At 46.3% G+C, this 19920-nt stretch overlaps 4 protein-coding genes across 8 annotated transcripts; 3 read left to right on the plus strand and 1 right to left on the minus strand.

The window, feature by feature from the left end:
• The first annotated feature begins 5 nt into the window (after positions 1–5).
• On the plus strand, positions 6–7756 carry cars1 (cysteinyl-tRNA synthetase 1). 2 transcript variants are annotated; one of them, XM_029845897.1, is made up of 23 exons: positions 9–129; positions 1021–1248; positions 1938–2029; positions 2336–2424; positions 2504–2600; positions 2853–2951; positions 3851–4000; positions 4081–4221; positions 4292–4380; positions 4461–4582; positions 4893–5005; positions 5086–5214; positions 5303–5432; positions 5597–5700; positions 5771–5868; positions 5952–6141; positions 6327–6395; positions 6519–6600; positions 6664–6744; positions 6829–6896; positions 7096–7155; positions 7237–7320; positions 7399–7756. In XM_029845897.1, the coding sequence occupies exons 1-23, from the start codon at positions 108–110 to the stop codon at positions 7525–7527; spliced, it is 2466 nt and encodes an 821-aa protein (XP_029701757.1). In that variant the 5' UTR covers positions 9–107; the 3' UTR covers positions 7528–7756. The 2 variants fall into 2 exon arrangements, with proteins under 2 accessions (XP_011608096.1, XP_029701757.1); XM_011609794.2 differs by lacking the exon at positions 1021–1248 and having other exon boundaries at positions 6–129.
• A 1115-nt stretch (positions 7757–8871) lies between these two features.
• On the plus strand, positions 8872–11792 carry LOC101074416 (G2/mitotic-specific cyclin-B2-like). 2 transcript variants are annotated; one of them, XM_029846515.1, is made up of 8 exons: positions 8872–9031; positions 9212–9322; positions 9518–9796; positions 9866–10024; positions 10095–10331; positions 10509–10649; positions 10719–10829; positions 10895–11792. In XM_029846515.1, the coding sequence occupies exons 1-8, from the start codon at positions 9005–9007 to the stop codon at positions 11000–11002; spliced, it is 1173 nt and encodes a 390-aa protein (XP_029702375.1). In that variant the 5' UTR covers positions 8872–9004; the 3' UTR covers positions 11003–11792. The 2 variants fall into 2 exon arrangements, with proteins under 2 accessions (XP_029702375.1, XP_029702374.1); XM_029846514.1 differs by having other exon boundaries at positions 8877–9031; positions 9209–9322.
• Positions 11793–11971: 179 nt separating this feature from the next.
• Positions 11972–13924, minus strand: crybgx (crystallin beta gamma X). Its single transcript, XM_003969596.3, has 6 exons — positions 13813–13924; positions 13481–13529; positions 12929–13050; positions 12585–12720; positions 12315–12454; positions 11972–12171 (listed from the first exon to the last, which is right to left on the minus strand). Exons 1-6 carry the CDS (start codon positions 13854–13856, stop codon positions 12039–12041), a joined length of 624 nt encoding a protein of 207 aa, XP_003969645.1. The 5' UTR covers positions 13857–13924; the 3' UTR covers positions 11972–12038.
• An 898-nt stretch (positions 13925–14822) lies between these two features.
• On the plus strand, positions 14823–19846 carry lctla (lactase-like a). 3 transcript variants are annotated; one of them, XM_011609797.2, is made up of 15 exons: positions 14823–14925; positions 15354–15519; positions 15588–15748; positions 15977–16064; positions 16293–16402; positions 16478–16606; positions 16856–16951; positions 17361–17415; positions 17494–17655; positions 17724–17998; positions 18286–18412; positions 18480–18679; positions 18747–18810; positions 18944–19011; positions 19381–19518. In XM_011609797.2, exons 2-14 carry the CDS (start codon positions 15399–15401, stop codon positions 19009–19011), a joined length of 1656 nt encoding a protein of 551 aa, XP_011608099.2. In that variant the 5' UTR covers positions 14823–14925; positions 15354–15398; the 3' UTR covers positions 19381–19518. The 3 variants fall into 3 exon arrangements, with proteins under 3 accessions (XP_011608099.2, XP_029702037.1, XP_029702038.1); XM_029846177.1 differs by lacking the exon at positions 18944–19011 and having other exon boundaries at positions 19381–19846; XM_029846178.1 differs by lacking the exons at positions 14823–14925; positions 15354–15519; positions 15588–15748; positions 16293–16402; positions 18944–19011 and adding an exon at positions 16224–16292 and having other exon boundaries at positions 15982–16064; positions 19381–19846.
• The last annotated feature ends 74 nt before the right edge of the window (positions 19847–19920 follow it).

The following is a 19920-nucleotide window of genomic DNA, read 5'->3' on the forward strand; positions in this document are numbered from 1 at the left end:
TTACACGGAAATGTTAGTTCTAGTTCCTACTGTCGGCGTTCCTTCTTCCGGGCTTCGCTTTGTACACGTTATTGTTGCATCAGCAGCAGAGCAGCAGCACCGTGACCATGTCGACCTCAGCAGAGCCAGGTATACTCTTTAATGCTCATTTAATACCACGATAATGCACCAGGTCAATTCACGCTATGAATCGGCCATTGCAATTTGAGCTTCTTTGGCAACCTGTCACAGCTACAGAGCTAGCATTAGCCTCGTTAGCTTCGTTCCCAGCAGCTGGGAGTGTTTAAATTTACAGTTTGTAGATAACGCAGTATCTAAAACAAATAATGGATGTTCTGGAAAAACGCACGGCATTCATGCAGCTAAGATTAATAATCTGCTGAGGTGTTCAGGTTTCAGATGGCGTTTGGATTTACCTGTGGAAAGAATGACACTTAAATACAGAAATTTACACTATTCCATTTAATATTGCACCCTGCCTCTGCCGTGTACATTATATTATATAAGATGTTTGTGGATAAAAATGCCATTTTAAAGCTGTCGTTTTGACATATGCACGTAAATGCATCTCTATACCATTATGTTTTGCTGTTTCGTTTTCTGGATTCGTGATCATCACGACCTTTGTCCCAATTCTCCATCTTGAATTTACATGCCTGGCTGAAGTTTCATTTTCAGTATTACTATTCAGTTTTATTAATTGCATTGTGCAGTCATGAGGGAAATGAACCTCTGTTTGACTTGAGCTGAAACATCATCGTTCCTGTCTGTCACCCTTACCTGCATGAAAGAGATTGATTGCAAAACCTTTCCTTTTTACCAGCTCCTTCATTATTTTATCCTCATTTGGTTTGTTGTTAGTCGGTCTTTGTTGACGGTTGATATTGATCCTATCATCAGCAGGAAGCCAGTTTAGTTTTAACATTATTGAATTTTATTTTTTTCGTTCCAAGCATCTGTTGCAGTCATTTGACTGTTGCCAGGTAATGGTGTCCGACCATTTGCCCTCTTTTTCTGCAGCCTTTGAGTTTGGCTTCTTGCTGCAGATAAACGAGGAGGCGGCGCTGGGGGCTGCGCTGAACGACTACCTCGCCTCACGCAGCTACCTGGCTGGTTTCAGTCCCTCCCAGGCTGACCAGAAAGCCTTTGCGCTGCTCCGCCGGCCCCCAGACTCACGGCTGGTTCATGCTCTGCGCTGGTACCGACACGTTGCAGCTTTGCAGCTGGACACCAACCCTGAGAGCAGCCGTGAGTAGACGGATGAAGGCATGAAGCCGTCACCAAGGTGCCAGAGAGAGCAGATCAGATCTGACCTGCAGCTCAACCAGAAAGGGCATATGAGCTTGCATGAATGTGATCATAATCACCCCCCTCATGCATGAATGTGATCATAATCACCCCCCTCATGCATGAATGTGATCATAATCACCCCCCCTCCCCCCAGGATGCCTGAGGACGCCACATTTTTTCATTGTTTCAGCAAACAGACGGTTTGTCTCAGCCAGAATTTATTGATATCATCTCACCAGAACCAGAATGGTGCATCGAGCATCACAGCGTTACGCGGTTTTGTGCACATAGAGGTGGCACTGATGTCAAAGGTCAATCAAAGGTCGCGCCCTCACCCCTCAGTAAATGGGCTGGAATTCCCATCTTGTCATGTGCAGCGTGGTGTCTCACAGCAGCTGAATCGAATTTGGTGGTGGTGAGTTAGAAAGGTGATGTTTTAAGTGAAGCTTTAGGGCTGTGGCAGTTTGTGGGTCATGAGTCAATGTTTCAGGCGTGACCCGAGGCTACAATACAGCAGAATACTTTCCTGCCAATCCTTTTTCTGCATTTTAAATACTTTATCAACGAGAAGTCATTTAATTTTTTTGTCCAACACAACACTGATGATGCTACATGCATGTTAAGGAAATGTTTCTGGAACCTTTCAGCTAAAGGGAAGCGGGTTCAGCCCCCATGGTCTCCTCCAGCAGGAACCGACATTCCTCGGCTTCATCTCTACAACAGCCTTACAAGAGCAAAGGTGGGTTACAAACATCAGTCGTCCACTTTCATTCATCCCAAGGCTTCGTTTCCCACATCAGGAGCTGAGTTCCTCCCTGTTGCTTCAGTAAGGTTTGTGTTTTTGTTGTTGATGCTGAAGCTCCGATGTTGCACAGACTGGCCTGTCTGCTTCAATCCTCCACCTCTGCCCCCCCTAGTGGCCGTCGGCAGCACAGCTCACAGATGTCGCTGGTTGTTTTTGTACGATGTGGAAAGGAAGACGCTGCAGCCGCTGTCATACGTGTGCACGTAGATGTTCTCTGATCTGTTCTGTCTCTGGGTTCAGGAGCTGTTTGTTCCTCAGCAAGGGAATAAAGTAACGTGGTACAGCTGCGGGCCGACAGTGTACGACGCCTCACACATGGGACACGCCAGGTACAAAAGGGAAAAGTGCTCCCACACACACACACACACACAAGCCTGCAGCATCTCTGACTCTTGATCTTCCACACAGGTCATACATCTCGTTTGATATCCTACGACGAATCCTGAGGGACTATTTCAAGTATGATGTTCTCTACTGCATGAACATCACAGACATTGATGACAAAGTGAGTGTTTTTCTATCTTTTTCTTTTAGTTTTGAAAGTATCTTAAAGAAAGTTGTTTCTTTCTGGCAGGAAATAATAAATCTGACCGTGTTAAAAAACAAAATTTTCTAAAATGGGTAGAGGGAAAACAGTGGCATTACCCCGTTTACAAAGTGTGACAATTTATTCTTCCAGGTTTGTCGACTTTGCCTCGGAACGCTGTGATGAAATGTTCCTGGGAGTGTCTGAATGTTCTGTTCTTGTGTTGGTCAGATCATTAAAAGGGCTCGACAGAACTTCCTGCTGGATCAGTACAAAGAGAAACAACCACAATCTGCTCAGATTCTGCAGGACGTCCTGAGTGCCAGAGAGGTGAGAGGCGTTTGAGTCCGCACCCAAATCCAAATGTTTCCCAAAAAGTGTACCACCTGTGGAGTATCAGGTGAAAATGGCTTTAATCCTCATCGATGTCCTGCAGTATTGATTGGAAATGCACCATTACTGGGATTTCTGTGGCGGGCGGAGTCTCTGCTGGTTAATATTGTGGTGGGCGTGGTCACTGCTGGTTAATATTGTGGTGGGCGGGATCTCTGCTGGTTAATATTGTGGTGGGCGGGGTCTCTGCTGGTTAATATTGTGGTGGGCGTGGTCACTGCTGGTTAATATTGTGGTGGGTGGGGTCACTGCTGGTTAATATTGTGGTGGGCAGGGTCACTGCTGGTTAATATTGTGGTGGGCGTGGTCACTGCTGGTTAATATTGTGGTGGGCAGGGTCACTGCTGGTTAATATTGTGGTGGGCAGGGTCACTGCTGGTTAATATTGTGGTGGGCGTGGTCACTGCTGGTTAATATTGTGGTGGGCGGGGTCACTGCTGGTTAATATTGTGGTGGGCAGGGTCACTGCTGGTTAATATTGTGGTGGGCGTGGTCACTGCTGGTTAATATTGTGGTGGGTGGGGTCACTGCTGGTTAATATTGTGGTGGGCGGGGTCACTGCTGGTTAATATTGTGGTGGGTGGGGTCACTGCTGGTTAATATTGTGGTGGGCGTGGTCACTGCGGGTTAATATTGTGGTGGGCGTGGTCACTGCTGGTTAATATTGTGGTGGGCGGGGCCACTGCTGGTTAATATTGTGGTGGGCGTGGTCACTGCTGGTTAATATTGTGGTGGGCGGATTTTCTGCTGTACGGTGTGTTCAGTCCTTTTTAGCTAACTGCCAATCGGTTCCGTGTGTTTGGGTTTCCTGTTAAAGCTCCTCTTGTTGTCCGCAGCCCTTTAAGGCCCACTTGGCTGCAACAGCAGATCCAGATAAGAAGCAGATGTTGGAGCGGCTCGATGCTGCTGTTAGCGTTGCTCTGCAGCCGGTGCAGACAGCGATGGAGGGAAACGCAGCAGATGAGGTGGTCCAACCTTTAGCCCAGGTGAGTCCAAGCAACCCAGGTGTTCCAATTAGAGATGAAAGGTCAGTCATTTTTAGTAACCGCTGCTTCTTTGCTCTCAGGTGCTGTTGGAGAACTCCAAAGACCTGCTGGCTGATTGGTTAGACAAACAGTTTGGAAGTCAGGTCACGGAGAATTCCATCTTCTTTAATCTGCCCAAATTCTGGGAGGAGGAGTACCACAAAGACATGGAGGCCTTGAACGTAAGTGAAAATGGCGCCGATGGGCAGATTGATTTTCTCTTTAATTACTGATGTTCTGCTTGGAATTCAGGTTCAACCTCCAGATGTCCTGACTCGGGTCAGCGAGTACGTTCCAGAGATCGTGGAGTTTGTGAGCAAGGTCATCTCTAATGGTTACGGGTGAGGAGGGTTTAAAGTGAAGGCCAGGCTCACACTGCCTAAACAGACCACGTCAATAATTCAGTTCTCTGATGTTACAGATATGAATCAAACGGTTCCGTGTACTTTGACACCTCAAAGTTCGACGCCAGTACACAGCACTCATATGCCAAATTGGTCCCTGAAGCAGTCGGAGATCAAAAAGCTTTACAAGAAGGAGAAGGTATGCTTTTCGAACATTGAGTGGAGTTCAAGCTCCATCTGACGGAGCAACAGTCACAAAGTTTTTAGATGGAACAGCCAGTTTAAGTAAATTAAACTGGCTGTTGCAGTAATAAATGCAACAGCCGGATGTAACCACCAGAGGGCATCCTTTACATGACACATATGCAAATAGTTGCATCACACGACTTGAATATGAATATTAGTTTTTGTCAGATTTTAAAAGAAGGATGCTTATATTATATTTCTACTTGGGGTCACCAAAGTAATGAGTCGTTTCACCACATGAATGCGTCCATTTTTGTCTGTAGGTGATCTGAGCATCTCTGCTGACAGATTAAGTGAGAAGAAGTCACCCAATGATTTCGCCTTGTGGAAAGCGTCCAAACCCGGCGAACCTTCATGGGACTCTCCGTGGGGGAAGGTGAGGTTTCACTTTACTGCAGCTCAGCAGGGTAGCCGGGAGGTTATTTATCCCTTTACTTCCTGTGAACGCGGCTTCAGGGGCGGCCGGGCTGGCACATCGAATGTTCCGCCATGGCCGGCACCATCTTGGGCGAGTCCATGGACATCCACGGTGGGGGGTTTGATCTGCGATTCCCCCATCACGACAACGAGTTGGCTCAGTCTGAGGTACCCCTGGAAGCAGTTTGACCAGTTGTGGACAAGCTGATTCAACGGAGGAGTTTTAGACTTGAGCTCAGGTTTCTGATCCTCGCAGGCGTTCTTCGAGAACGACCACTGGGTCAGATACTTCCTGCACACGGGACACCTGACGATCGCCGGCTGCAAAATGTCCAAGTCTCTGAAGAATTTCATCACCATTAAGGACGCTTTGGCAAAGAACACAGGTGAACCCCATTTTGCCTCCCTCTGTAGAGGAAAACCTGAAAGTTCTATACGGACAGGAAATGATAGCAGCAGTAAACATGTCAGTGATCTATCCAAACTAGCTGGTTCTGGTTCTTGTTCAGCTGAAATGGTTCCTGTAGTTTGGAATTGTCCTTTTTCCCAGCTCGACAGCTCCGTTTGGCTTTCCTGATGCATTCCTGGAAAGACACCCTGGATTATTCCTCCAACACGATGGAGTCCGCCGTCCAGTACGAGAAGTTCATGAATGTAGGTGGGCGCCCTCAGGTTGGTCCAGATGTGGTCTGCTTAATATTCATGGGCTTGTGATGATGCACAGGAGTTCTTCCTGAATGTCAAAGACATCCTGCGCGCTCCCACTGACATCACCGGGCGGTTTGAGAAGTGGGAGGCGGCAGAGGTGGAGCTCAACGACAGGTAGACAAACCCTCCTGTAACAGTGCCCCCACAGGATCGACACATCTTTGAACTTCTCTGCTTAAAGTGGGAATGTCGTCCAGTTTCTACAACAGGAAGTCTGCTGTCCACGAGGCTCTCTGCGACAACGTGGACACGCGCACCGCGATGGAGGAGATGAGACTCCTGGTCGGTCAGAGCAACAGCTACATCGCCAGCAGGAAGAACGCCAAGCTGAGACCCAACCGCATGCTGATGGAGAGCATTGCCTGCTACCTGACCAGCATGCTGAAGGTGAGCGCTGCTCCGTCTTCTGTGGTCAAAGGTCAGAAACGTCTAATCAAAGAGGACGGACACATTTGTGGAAAGTAGTTTTGAGATTTTGTTGTTGTGGAATTGGAGAAAATTTTCCCTCTGAGCCGCTGAGCCTTCTGGGTAATTGTGTTCTCAGATGATTCTTTCTGTTTCTGTGGTTTTAGATCTTCGGTGCTGTGGAAGAGTCGGCCTCCATCGGTTTCCCAGTAGGGGGACAAAATGCCAACATTGATGTGAGTCTCATCTGCTCTTCACTTCCTGTCTGTGATTCAATATCAAAGCTAATTCGCTGGACCAGATGTGAGCTGTATCGTCTGCTGGTGTTTGACCCGAAATGAAAATGTTGCCGTTGTCAGCTGGAGAGCACCGTCATGCCGTATCTCAGCGTGCTGTCGGACTTCAGAGCAGACGTCCGGAAAATTGCCCGAGAGCAGAAAGGTGAGGAAATCGGATGTTTTTAGCCGTGAGGTGGAAGGTTTCTTCAACGTTAACTTCTTTTAGTGACGGCGCTGCTGCAGCTGTGTGATGTCGTCAGAGACGACACGTTGCCTGAGCTGGGAGTCCGACTGGAAGATCATGAAGGTGACAGAAGTGAAGTTCTCTGTTGTAAAATTCCAGGATTTTAAGATGAGATTGTTTGGTCCAACTTGGTGGATTGTGTTCCAGGTCTGCCGACTGTGGTGAAACTGGTGGACAGAGAAACATTAATGAAGGAGCGAGAGGAGAAGAAGAAGGTGAGGAGACAATCTGAAGCTGCTTCAGAAAAACGTAGTAGGGAGAAGTACCTTGAAGAGCCGGTACTTGCATCCCTTCAGTAGTATTCCCAAGTTAATTTTTATCGTATTTGTTCTCATTAACAGAGTAATTGTGATGATGACTGGACTTTCATTGATCTCAGGTTCTTGATCAAGTTCTCCTGGTTTTTATTCTTAGATGGAAGAAGAGAAAAGACTGAAGAAAGAAGAAGCTGCTAGAAGGAAACAAGAACAGGAGGTTCCCTTCCCCTCCCTTCAGATGCTTCAGTTTTCTTTCATTTTCCAATATTCCGATGTTCATTTCCATTTCCTGTTTCAGATGGCCAAACTGGCCAAGATGAAGATCTCACCATGTGAAATGTTCCTCACAGAAACTGACAAGTATTCCAAATTTGATGAAACGGTAAACATTTTAGGCCCCGAACGGTACAAAACAAATGTGCAATAAGCAGATTTTCAGTGCCAAACTTTGCACTTTCAGGGTTTCCCCACTCATGACGCTGAAGGCAAAGAGCTGAGTAAAGGACAAGCGAAGAAACTCCGGAAGCTGTATGAAGCCCAGGAGAAGTTGCACAACGAATATCTCCAGAGGGACCAAAACGGAAAATGATTTATTTCTGAGACGACTCAGCCATCCACCCTCAACCAATAAACCCTGCAGATTTAAAGCCGAGTCATTTGTCCTGGGAATCCTGTGTTTGGAGGGGAATGATGGTTAAAATGTTCCATTTTCATTCATAGATTCAGATTTTACTCAAGTCAGAACACAAAAGGCAGCAGGTCACATTCAAACATGGATGTTGTGATTTTAATAAAATGATGTTGTAATTTATGACCAGAATTCTGATTTCATCTTTGTGAAAGAGCTGCAGGATTTGTTTCTGTCATGTTGAAAACCTTGAGATTATGGATTCAAAATATTACTTTTTGCTTCAGAAATCCATCTACGCATCTGGTTTTCATTTGGTTTCAAGTGTTTTCTTGAAACAACACAAACCTACAGATGACTGGGCTGCCAAAATGTCCCCAACCTGAGGGTGGATATTATTTTATCCACCCATTCATAAATCAGTGGTTAACCTAACCTGAATTTTGTCAAGATTGCTACTGAGCCTGATAACCACTTTCTTGACTTGAGTGATGGGAATATTAACCACAATATTAACCAGCAGTGAGCACAGACTTGAGTGATGGGAAGAGAGTCACTCTTTGTCAGATACATGAGTGATGTGATTAGAAGGCCCCTGGAGCCGTGTGGATGGTTAAGTAGAAGCGAGTTACGGTTTCAGAGATTAAGGTGGTTACACATATTTAAAAATGGACAAAAGATTAAAAAAGGGCAGATGCCATACTGAGGAAACTTGATAAAGATGCCAGGGATGAGTATTTGGTCACTAGTAACATTGATTCGTGTCACCTGCAGGCCAACAGCCTCCAAGGACAGCACCAATTAGCTGTGGTCTACAGCATTAGAAGTGTTTCTAAATTATAAATGACTTTAGGATTACGGAAACTTTTTCAAGGGCTGGGTTCTCATTGCATCCAGAGGTCTGTGCAGACACATTGGCCAAAGCAGATACACACAAACACACTCACAACATCTTACTCTTCATCATTCCAATCAAATGCTCTCAAGTTTGACCAGCACATTTCAACATAGTTACGTCCCTCAAAAAGTGCAAAACATTGAACCATTTCAAATTTTCTTCACAAAGATTCTCTTTCTCCCTCACTAGTTAGATGGATGATGATTAGATGGGGTTATTTTTAACTTACTACTACTACTACTACTACTACTACTACTACTAATAATAATAATAATAATAATAATAATAATAATAATAATAATAATAAAACCAGGATGTTATTTTTAATTCCAACGCTTATTGCCCAGATATATATTGGCCAATCAGAGGCCTTGTTCTTCCAGCGGTATCCAATCAGATTCCACGTAACACTATTTGAAAGCCATCGTTGTTTACACGCGCAAGACTATATTGACGGGGTGACGAGCAATCTGTGTGGTCGGTAAAGAAAACGTAGCTTGAGCTTTAAATTAACTTGCATCGTTATTTTCGACGTTAAACATGACGTCAGTGGAAGCTCGTGCTGCGGTTAGTAGACCGACATTATTTTACTGTTTGGTCTTAATTTGCTGTTAGCTTCAGCTGCTAGCTAACTGCTAGCGTCCTCTTGTTCTGACACAAGTTTCTCTAGTTCAACTTCAGGCCTGGTTGTCTTTCTTTTCGAGCTTCTAACAAGTTCTGGTGTTTTTCTAACGTGTCATTCAGCAGCTTCCAGCCGGCGAGAACCAGTTAAAGATGGGTAAAACCACGGTCGCAGGCCCACGGAGGGCCGCTCTCGGAGAGATAACAAATTTTCCTGGAGCAGCTAACAACGCAAAGGTGATAAGACACAATAGACGTTTCAATATTCTGAAGCTGATAACTCAATGATGCTGTCTCAGTTTAGATATCATATGAAATCTTAACGTTTAATCTTGTGTGTTAACGACCTCATATCTGATTAAGACTACTGCTAAAGTTTGGTCTCAAACAGTGAAGACAAGTAGATGAATGTTCGCTGGCTTGTTTCCTCAGAGGATGGTTCGGGCCAAAGCTCCAGGGAAACCCTCCTGTGCTCAGAAAGTTTCTGCACCTGTCCAGACCGTCCCTCCAACAGTCCGAGTGGAGGCTCCGGCAGATCCACTCCCTCCAGTTTCAAAGGCGTCGGACAATTTCACGGAGGAGCGGGAGCTTTGCCAGGCGTTCTCGGAGGTGCTGCTCACAGTCCAAGATGTCGACGAGGATGATGCAGACCAGCCTCAGCTGTGTTCGCAATACGTCAAAGACATCTACAGCTATCTGCACGACCTGGAGGTAAAAGTCCCCTCAGCAGTTCACAGCATCACTGAGGACGTGACCCTAACAAGGTCACTGTTTCTGCAGGTGCAGCAGGCTGTACGACCAAACTACATGCAGGGCTACGAAATCACTGAACGCATGCGAGCGCTCCTCATCGACTGGCTGGTCCAGGTGCACTCCAGGTTCCAGCTGCTGCAGGAGACTCTGTACCTCACAGTTGCCGTCCTGGACCGTTTCCTCCAGGTCAGAATCGTCTTCTGTGTGGGTTTAACCGCCAGTTCCTGCCTCACCATGTCCTCCCGTTGTCCTGCAGGTCCAGCCGGTCTCTCGTAGGAAACTTCAGCTGGTTGGGGTGACGGCCATGTTGGTGGCCTGTAAATATGAAGAGATGTACGCTCCAGAGGTTGGAGACTTTGCCTACATCACAGACAACGCCTTCACCAAGTCTCAGATCCTGGAGATGGAGCAGGTGGTTTTGAGGAGCCTCAGCTTTCAGCTGGGTCGTCCTCTTCCGTTACACTTCCTGAGACGTGCGTCCAAGGTGGCAAATGTGAGTTTGGAACGACGTTGGAGCCGCTGGAGGAAAATCAAAACAACTTGTTTTAGTCCAGTTTATCCCCAAAGCAGGATATTGTGGAATAATTCCCTTGTATTAATGGATCGTGGGGACCGACTGATCTTTGCAGTGTAGTTTGATTTCCAGAAGATCAGTAACTGTTTGTGTCAGTCTGATGTAGAGAGACACACGCTGGCCAAGTATCTGATGGAACTGACCCTCCTGGACTACCAGATGGTTCACTATCGTCCGTCGGAGGTCGCCGCCGCCTCACTGTGCTTGTCGCAGCTGCTGCTTGAAGGTCTGCCGTGGGTAAGCTTCTGAAACCTGAGCGCCGCATCTTTTCATCTGTGGATGCTGCTTCAGTCCCACTCTCTTCAGTCTCCAACACAGCAGCACTACTCCACCTACGACGAGGCCCACCTGAAGCCCATCGTGCAGCACATCGCCAAAAACGTGGTGCTGGTGACCGAGGGGAAAACCAAGTTCACAGTGAGTTTGGTCTGAGCTGCTGTGGTTGAGCTGAAGGATGAAACTGAGTCTTTGTTCCTCTGCAGGCGGTGAAGAACAAATACTCCAGCAGCAAACTGCTGAAGATCAGCCTCATCCCTCAGCTGAAGGGCTCCCTCCTCAGAAACATGGCCGCTGCTCTGCTCGCCTCATGAGACTCTTTTTATTTATTTATTTTATTTTTTAGCTTTGTCAACTTGCACATTATTTCCTGATCGACACTTTTTTAAATAAAATGCTTTATTTTTCAAAGTTTTTCAGAAATCTAGAACATTGGGTAAAACGGTACAACAATGTAACAGAGTGGAACTTCTGAGTTGTATTTCCAGTGTAATTTTTAAATGAAAACTTATTTTAATTTCTATTTCTGCAGTTACCTCGATAGTTTAGAAGTGTTTCCTACTAAACTGTTGACATCAGGGCAGAAGCCGAGTGGATGTCCTGATCGTCCGGGCTTCTGTATTTATCCTTGTGACTCGGGTCCATCTTAAATGTGGCTCTGAACACCTGTAGCTTCAGATGTTTGGATGAAGCCGTTTCTCTTCACTTGGTGGTAATTCAAGCTTTCTTTGGCCTTAATGGCTTAAAGAAACTAAACCTCTTTTGAAGTCTACCTCAACTAAAAATATCACTCTTAACAGTACAACTGCATGTTGTTCAGTCTTTTTGACCGAGATGAAGGCAAATACTACAGAAAGGTTTTACAATCACAATAGTTTGTATCAGAACCTATAGTTTTATATGTATATTTAGCTTTTGCTGTAGAGATTACATTTGTGTTCCTACAAAAATGACACGCATGCCCCAGAATTCAATGTGGTGTAAAGACGTCGTAGATTCTGGTCCCTTTACCTGGAGATTACAGAATTATGAATGAGCCAACATACAATAAAACATGAGGTGGGTGAGGAGCTAGGGTGCTGATACTAAATATTAACCATTTAAATACTAAACCAGTAGTTATATTCTCTTAAATTTCATAGTGTAGTTTCCACCTATATGCTAAACATCAAATAATAAGTCTTAAGTTGTTGGCTTTATTGCTGACATTAATGTTTCCTGTCAACCATTTTAGGAGCTGTGATTCTGACCTTCATCTGTGTGCAAATAAAAAGGAGCCATTGTTTTCTTTAAGTTAATTTATTACTAAAATAACTGCTTGTGTAGCTGACAGTTCAGATCTTGGTGGTTTCAGTTGAAGCGGATTCTTCGCATGGAGCCCACTGTGTTGTTCTGACTTCCCCAATCTGAGAAATTGTTGTAATCCCGCTTCTCCAGGATGTAATGAGGTCCCCTGTAGTTGGGCTCCTGGTACACCACCCAGCTGAAAACACATTCCGGTTATTCGGTGTCAGAATCTTCTGCCCGGTTGTCGCTTCCCCGAACACAATTCGGCGCACCTCCCCGTATGCCTTAAGAAACCATCTTTGCTCAGTCGGAATAGCGATTTCCGTCCGCTGTACTTACGCTCCTCCCAGCACTCGGATGGAGGCGACCCTATTGAGGCTGTAGCGGCTCATCAGGTTGGGAATGTCGTCCTGGATCTCCATCTTCTTCCCAGAGAACCCAGCACGCTCATACAGCTGAGCTCTGGCTGCGTTGTTGTCCTGGGGGGAAAATATGAAAACCTACATGAGTATTTACTGTTATTGATGTTTCATCACAGAACATTCATATGTCTTCACCTGGAGGTCAGGAGGTCACATCACCTCTGAGGGCGCGTTGTGTCAGGTTTACCTGTTTGACGGCACGGACGGATGAGACGTGGTCGGCCTGAGCGCACCACTTGTCGTAACAGTTGTACTCTCCACGTTCAGACATGTCCCACAGGTACTGGCGGCCCCGGAAGTTCTCCTGCTCGTAGCCGACCCATCTGCCAAAGGTGCGAATCAAAGAGCGGTTTTCCCATTTTCTCCTCAGTATTTGTTGTTCTGTTCTGGTGACACATCTATTCCCAACTCGGCACCATAAACAATGCTGTTTTTATCTAATGTAACGGTCGTTTGATCAAACCGGATTGTGGCACGTGTTGCCGTGACAACGGTGTACTGGCAGGTGATCGGCCGGCCTCTCGGACTTACGCTCCGCTGTCCACCTGCACAGAGTTGCATCTGTCGGGGAAGTTCTTGTCACTGAGCCTGGGACAGTCAGAGGTCAGGTCCAGTCGTCTGCCGGCGAAGTTCCGCTGCTCAAAAAGGGTCACCTGACCAGAGCGGAACACATCTTGTAAATTTTAGATATATTTGCCGGTAGATCACAGAGAGACAAGAACAGAACCGTAACACCAGGAAGGTTCTGCTAGTTCCATGAAATAAAACATGATGGTTATTCTACATTATCAGCTCAATATTTCTCAGAAAAAAACCAAATTACAGATTAAATTCCTGATAATCTCTCTCAGCCTCCTCACATTTAGCATCTGGAATCATCTTTAATCATCCATGACTGTAAGACTGTTTCTGGACTTGAGTTTTTCATTTCAGTTTCTAAACCAATTGAAGTAAGAAATGAATGTTGAACACAGACACACACACACACACACACACACACACACTCAGGACTCTCCTCAGGGTGCAGAAGTGTCACCACACAACATTTGTAAGTGAAGAACTCCACAGATTGATGCCACTCACCCTCCCACTGGACCCGTAGAAGGCACGTTGGAGCACAGACCCCAGCTTGCTGTAAGAATAGAGGCACACGATCCATCACCAACTAATCCAATCATGGCGAATTATCTCATCCGTGACAGATGATCACAAACTCCTTCGTGTGCTAACTGGCTCCAGGTCCACGCTAAAATATCACATTTGTGTTTCTGTCTCCTGTCATTCTTCGGGTGTTTTTCTTTCTTTTTTGGGGGTGGGGGGGGCTCGTGTTGGAGGCTCCAACAGAGAGCCGGCGTCGCCTCATCTTTGACCGTCACCGTGTGTGGGGGGTGTCTGACATGGTGGTTTCAACATACCTGGTTTGTTGGGCTAATCCTGGGACCTTAGTGAAGATGTTCATGTCAGCTCTGCGAGGCAACGAGAAGGCCCCTTAAATACAGCGGGTGGAAGTGGGTCCACAGCTGCTAGAAAGCTCAGAACGCTTCTCTGACAGTTGGCGGGGCCCTGGACGCCATTGATATGCTAAACACACCAACTGCCTGTTCACCCACATGCACACAAACACACACACACACCGTCATCAGCTGGAAATGCTGCATGTGAAGCACAACAAAAACATGCAACACACACATGCAGCACCAAACAGAGGGGAACATAGAGGCATACAAACAGCAAACAGAAAGGATCTACACACACATGCACACACACACACACACACACACATGCATGTGGAAGTGCAGTGCCAACAGATTTGTTTCTGAACAATTCAGCATTTTTACAACAATGCAGTGTAAACAGATGATGACGGTCGTATTCAGGCTTTGCACAGCAGCAGCGTGTTCAGTGAAGGGGTCATGACCTTTGGGGGGGGGGGTGAACAATGGGGGGGGGGGTCATAACTTAACAAAAATCCTAACAATTCTTAATATTGCTGTAAAGCTGGATAAAGACTGTAAAAAACATCTACACGGTTGCATCTTCACTCAAAATTAAAACCTCTGAAACTGATTTTTGAAATTCAACTGTCTACGAGCAGGTTCCTGCCTCATGGCGGGCGCTATATGTACATGCTAAGGGACGTTTGCCTTATTGGAGAACTGACTAAATATAATGTAGCAAACTCACATTATATGCAACACCTTTCATGTTGGCCTTTTCTTTATTTGACTCGTCATTTTAAACTCCGCGACTGAATCGGACGCACACATGACCTTTGCTTACTGCGACAAATTCAGCTTTTTCCAAAAGATCTGTCAACCGCAGCAGATTTACTCTCACACACCACTGAGCTCAAATGAACGCACTCCTGTGTGTGTGTGTGTGTGTGTGTGTGTGTGTGTGTGTGTGTGTGTGTCGGTGAATAGCAGTAAATGTCCTGGATGCTCAGTTTTGTTTCTGCAACATTGAGCCTGCGGCCGACCGTGTGGACATTTCTTGAGCTTCCGAGACGTTTCCGGAGACAAATGCAGGTCAGACATCTACATGCCGTCCAACAGAGAGAACTCTGGGATCTTTAATCTGGGATCTTAAACAGAAATATCGGCCTTCCTGATGATTCTTTATAATCATCATTCGGTTTCCAGCTGGTCGAAATGAAAACGTTGTTTTCAAGGTTCTGTCCTTGTGGGTGAGAGTTCTTGCATCTTCCCTGAGGGGACGTCAAGATTTTCCAGGTTTTCCTGATCATCGCCTGTTAAGAATTCTGGACAGAATTCTTTAAAATGTGTTGAGATGAGAAAGAAAGATGAAACTTTATCCTCGGGCGTTTTGCTTCTTACTGTTGTCGGGGTTTTTAGACAAAAAGGCTTCTGACTGTGAAAATGTGTTCAACATAAATGATCATAATTTAACAACAGATACGCCAGCATCCAGGTTACTCCGAGTACTTTTTGTCCAGGTGTAGCTGACGACAGCGAGCTTGTTGCCACAGACCACCGCGCCGATGTGGTCCATCCTGAAGCCCCACCAGCTGCTCGCTCTGGTCCTGGTTGCAGCAGCCAGCGAAGACTTTGACTGGACCAAAAACCACCAGACGTCCTTCTACTACGGCACCTTTCCGACAGGTAGGACCCAGCGTTGAGCAGTACTGGAGCAGCGCCGGCTCTTCTTTCATCTGAGCGTCCCTCTGCAGGGTTCTCCTGGGGAGCTGGCAGCTCCGCCTATCAGACTGAAGGAGCCTGGAACACTGATGGGAAAGGAAGGAGCATCTGGGACACATTTGCCCACAAAAAGGGCAGAATCCATGCAAACGACACAGGAGACTTTTCCTGCGAAGGCTACTATAAATTTAAGGTGATGTGGCGACAAACATTAAGATGCTTCAAATTGTTGACAGACCCTTGTTGGACATATGCTAAAATAATGACTTCATAAGAACCAGCCAGCAGGGGTGTCCAGGGACACGAATCAAACACACCCTGGTGCTGCCCCAGTACCAGGCTACAAGTTAAAAGTTCTGCTAACAGAGGGATGATGGACTGGTTGTACTGGTATACGTGATGTCTGCTCTGTGTTTTTAAGGATGACATTTTGCTGATAAAGGACATGAAGCTGAATCATTACCGTTTCTCCATCTCCTGGCCCAGGATTTTACCAAGTGGAGTGAAAAGTAAAAAAAACAACCACATTTTAAAATATTTGCAAACGAATTCTCTTCATAATTCTCTTTATATTTCTTTATCTCTTTATAAAATAAATATTTTTTCAACGGCCTTATAACTAAAGACCTGCTCTCTAACATGCCTGCTTCTTTTGCACAATTGCAAAGAGTAAAGTTGATCTTCATATAGAGCAAAGCCTGATCACCCCATGAATGCCTGCCACTGTGATCTTCCAGGTGAGCATATCAACGAGAAAGGAATCCGATATTACAGTGACTTGATTAACATGCTGCTAGAAAACAAGATCACCCCCATCGTTACGCTTTACCACTGGGATTTACCACAGGTGGGAGCTCAGCTTCGACTGTGTCCAGGCAGCTGTGTGTGCGTCTCACACTACTAACGAGCCTGAACTCCGCAGATGCTGCAGGAGAAATATGGCGGCTGGCAGAACATCAGCATGGTCGACTACTTCAATGACTTTGCCAACCTGTGCTTCGAGAGATTCGGAAACCGGGTGAAATACTGGATCACCTTCAACAATCCCTGGGTATGTGGGGTTCAGAGAGGGTGCTCCTGTTAAAGCAGGGGTGTCCAGTCCTCCTGGACCCGAATCCAGCCAGGATTTCTGTCCTACCAGAGGCAACACTTCCACCTGGGACCCCGCTTTCCTTGATGGAAGCGTCTCTGCCTGGTAGGACAGAAGAGCGGCTGGACCAAGGACCATGGACTCGAGGCCTGGATCTGGACGCCCCTGTGTTAGAGCGCGAGTTGATGGTTGAGACGGTTGTGTTTCCAGTCGGTTGCCGTGGAGGGTTATGAAACTGGGGAGCATGCGCCCGGACTCAAGCTGAGGGGCAGCGGAGCTTACAGAGCTGCCCACCACATCATAAAGGTACAAGTCCAAAAACATCCACACCCCAGCATGGAGCAGAGTCACAAAGATACACTGTTGGGGGGGTTGATAACCATTTTGCTTCTGCAGCAGCAGCACCTGGGTCATCAACCCAGTCCCACAAGGCCTCCTACCATACTTGGCTGGGTTTTCTCTCCGGCCCGGTTAAAACGAGATCCCAGGTGAAAGCAGGTTTAGACTTGATAGCACAACCCCCCAGATGCTGATAAGCCCCCCCCCCCCCCCCCCCCTGCCAGGCAGGAGGTCCAGAGGAAGGCCTGAGGGTAGAGGAGGAGGATCCACTGATTGTTTTGGGGATGATTCGCAGTTCTGAACTCTCTCAATCCTGACATTTGTGTTTTTCTGTGAATTCCTATAATTCTTCTTCAACTTCCTGTCTTTGGAACAGGCTCATGCAAAAGTTTGGCACACCTATGACGTGCAGTGGCGAAGCAAACAGAAAGGTGCCCTGAAGACGCAGCAGCATGGTCTTTTTTTCGACTGAAATCTACATTAACCTCCATGTTGCTGTGTGAGTCCAGGCCTGGTTGGGATCTCTCTGACGGCTGACTGGGGGGAACCCGTGGACCTCACCAACCAGCAGGACATCGAAGCAGCGGAGCGATACATCCAGTTCTACATGGGCTGGTTCGCCACGCCCCTCTTTAACGGAGACTACCCCCAGGTTATGAAGGAATACATCGGTACGTCCTGGTCAGACCCCGTTCCTGTGCACACCGCTGTTGTAAAACGTGCCGGTGCTTTCCTCCAGGCAGGAAGAGCGGTCAGCAGGGGCTCGGAACCTCCCGGCTACCCGTGTTCTCACCTCAGGAGAAGAGTTACATTAAGGGGACCTGCGACTTCCTGGGCCTGGGCCACTTCACCACTCGCTACATCACCCAAAAGAATTACCCATCAGGCCTTGGGGACAGCTATTTTGCGGATCGTGACCTTGCTGAGCTCGTTGACCCGCAGTGGCCTGATCCCGGCTCTGAGTGGCTCTACTCTGTTCCCTGGGGCTTCCGGCGCTTGTTGAACTTTGTTAAGGTACAAATTTCTAACAGTAATAAAAGTAAGATGATCACACAGGGGAGGTGTTTTTATGTTTATGTAGTTATGATATTTTTATGTGTCCACACATTCGCGATTGTGGAGGGGGAGGACTTGTCCTATATACCACAACCATCCACCAGGTGGCGCTCCGTATTGTTTTAACGCCATCTGTCAAAATATGACGTCATGGAAGAAATTAGAAATGACAAATTGGAAACAACCATTATGTAAATAAAGCTGCATACATCAAACGAGCTGATTGTTTCACATTTCCATGACAGACGCATTACGGGAACCCGATGATCTACGTGACGGAAAATGGCGTCTCCGAGAAAATGTTCTGTACCGACCTGTGTGACGACTGGAGGATGAAGTATTTCAAAGACTACATCAACGAGATGCTGAAAGGTGAGCGTGCGCTCAGAGCGACCCTGGCAATGCTTCCGTGCCCTGACGTGTTCGGCTGGTCTGGCAGCGATCAAAGACGGGGTCAACGTGAAGGGCTACACCGCCTGGTCTCTGCTGGACAACTTCGAGTGGGACAGGGGCTACTCGGAGAGGTTTGGACTCTTCTACGTGGACTTCAGGAACAAAAACAAGCCGCGCTACCCGAAGGCCTCTGTCCAGTTCTACAAGCGCCTCATTAGTTCTAACGGCTTCCCCAATCAGAGAGAGGTGCGTCCCACTTTAACAATTCCCCCCGGCTGCAGGGACAGTTTAACTGTTTATTGGATGTGTACAGGTGGAAAGTTGGAAAAGGAAAGCCGTGGAGACGTGCTCCTCCAGTAATCAGCTCCTGGCTGCAGGTCAGTACTGACGACGGGGTTTTTCTCACATTGTAGCCTGTGACACGCTGGGTGGGGCCAAACAAAGGAGAATACTGTCCCAAACCGGCGAACACACGATCTAACAGGATTTTTCTTTGTTTTGCCCCCCCAGCTAGAAGAAAATCCCAGGGAAGTCAGGAACATGCAGAAAAGGCTTGGCCAGTGCATGATGAAGTTTAGGTACCAAATGATAAAGGAGAGCAGCTCTTCTACAGATCAGATCTGTCTGCTTCCTTTGCTTTTACTAAAGTGACATTCTGATTTTCCTACATTCAAAACACATTGACCAAAACACAGCAACACAATTCTGCCCTCTTGACACCAAGCTTATGTTTTTATTGCTAAGATTTTTTTCCCCTAAATTTTGGAATCTGAATATCAGTTTTCCGGCTGTAATTTGAGAATTTGGACTTCTTTGAGTTTTGAGATTACATTCATTTCCTCACTGGGCTCAGCATCTTCCACGTGTGCATGATTTAAAAGTCAATGATTTATTTATTTACATTTGTTTGTAAGATTTGGAGACAATTTGACTTCATTTTGTTTCAGATCCGCTGATAGGTCACATGGAGATGGTGACGGAGATTGTAGTTCCCACCGTGTGCACGCTTTGCATCCTCCTCAGCGCTGTCTTCCTCATGTTCCTGCTGCGGAGACACTTCTGATCACACACACACACACACACACACACACACACACACACACACACACACGCACATGCACACACACAAAGATCATCTATGGCTTTGCAGACATAGACATTTTTCTTAGAGAATAAATTCTCCTGTTCTGTTGGAGTTTTTTTCCAGTTAGTCAAGAGTCACATTATTTTAGGGTATTTTTCTAAAGCATTGCTATATTATTTACAGGGGGAAAATGCAAAAAAGGCCTCGTGTGATTTTGCAAAAACTTAATTCTTCAAATTAAAAATAAACCTTTTTTTAAATGAAAAAAGAGTGATGTGACAAAGTGTTGTATTCTCTGTGAAGTAAAAATTTCAAATAAATACATTTTTTAGAACAGAAAATGTGGACTGAATTGATTTATAATGAATAATCATTATTCATTCTGCAGGAATGTTGAAAAGCA

The sequence above is a fragment of the Takifugu rubripes genome, chromosome 13 (assembly GCF_901000725.2).
Source record: "Takifugu rubripes chromosome 13, fTakRub1.2, whole genome shotgun sequence".
NCBI classification, from domain to species: domain Eukaryota; kingdom Metazoa; phylum Chordata; class Actinopteri; order Tetraodontiformes; family Tetraodontidae; genus Takifugu; species Takifugu rubripes.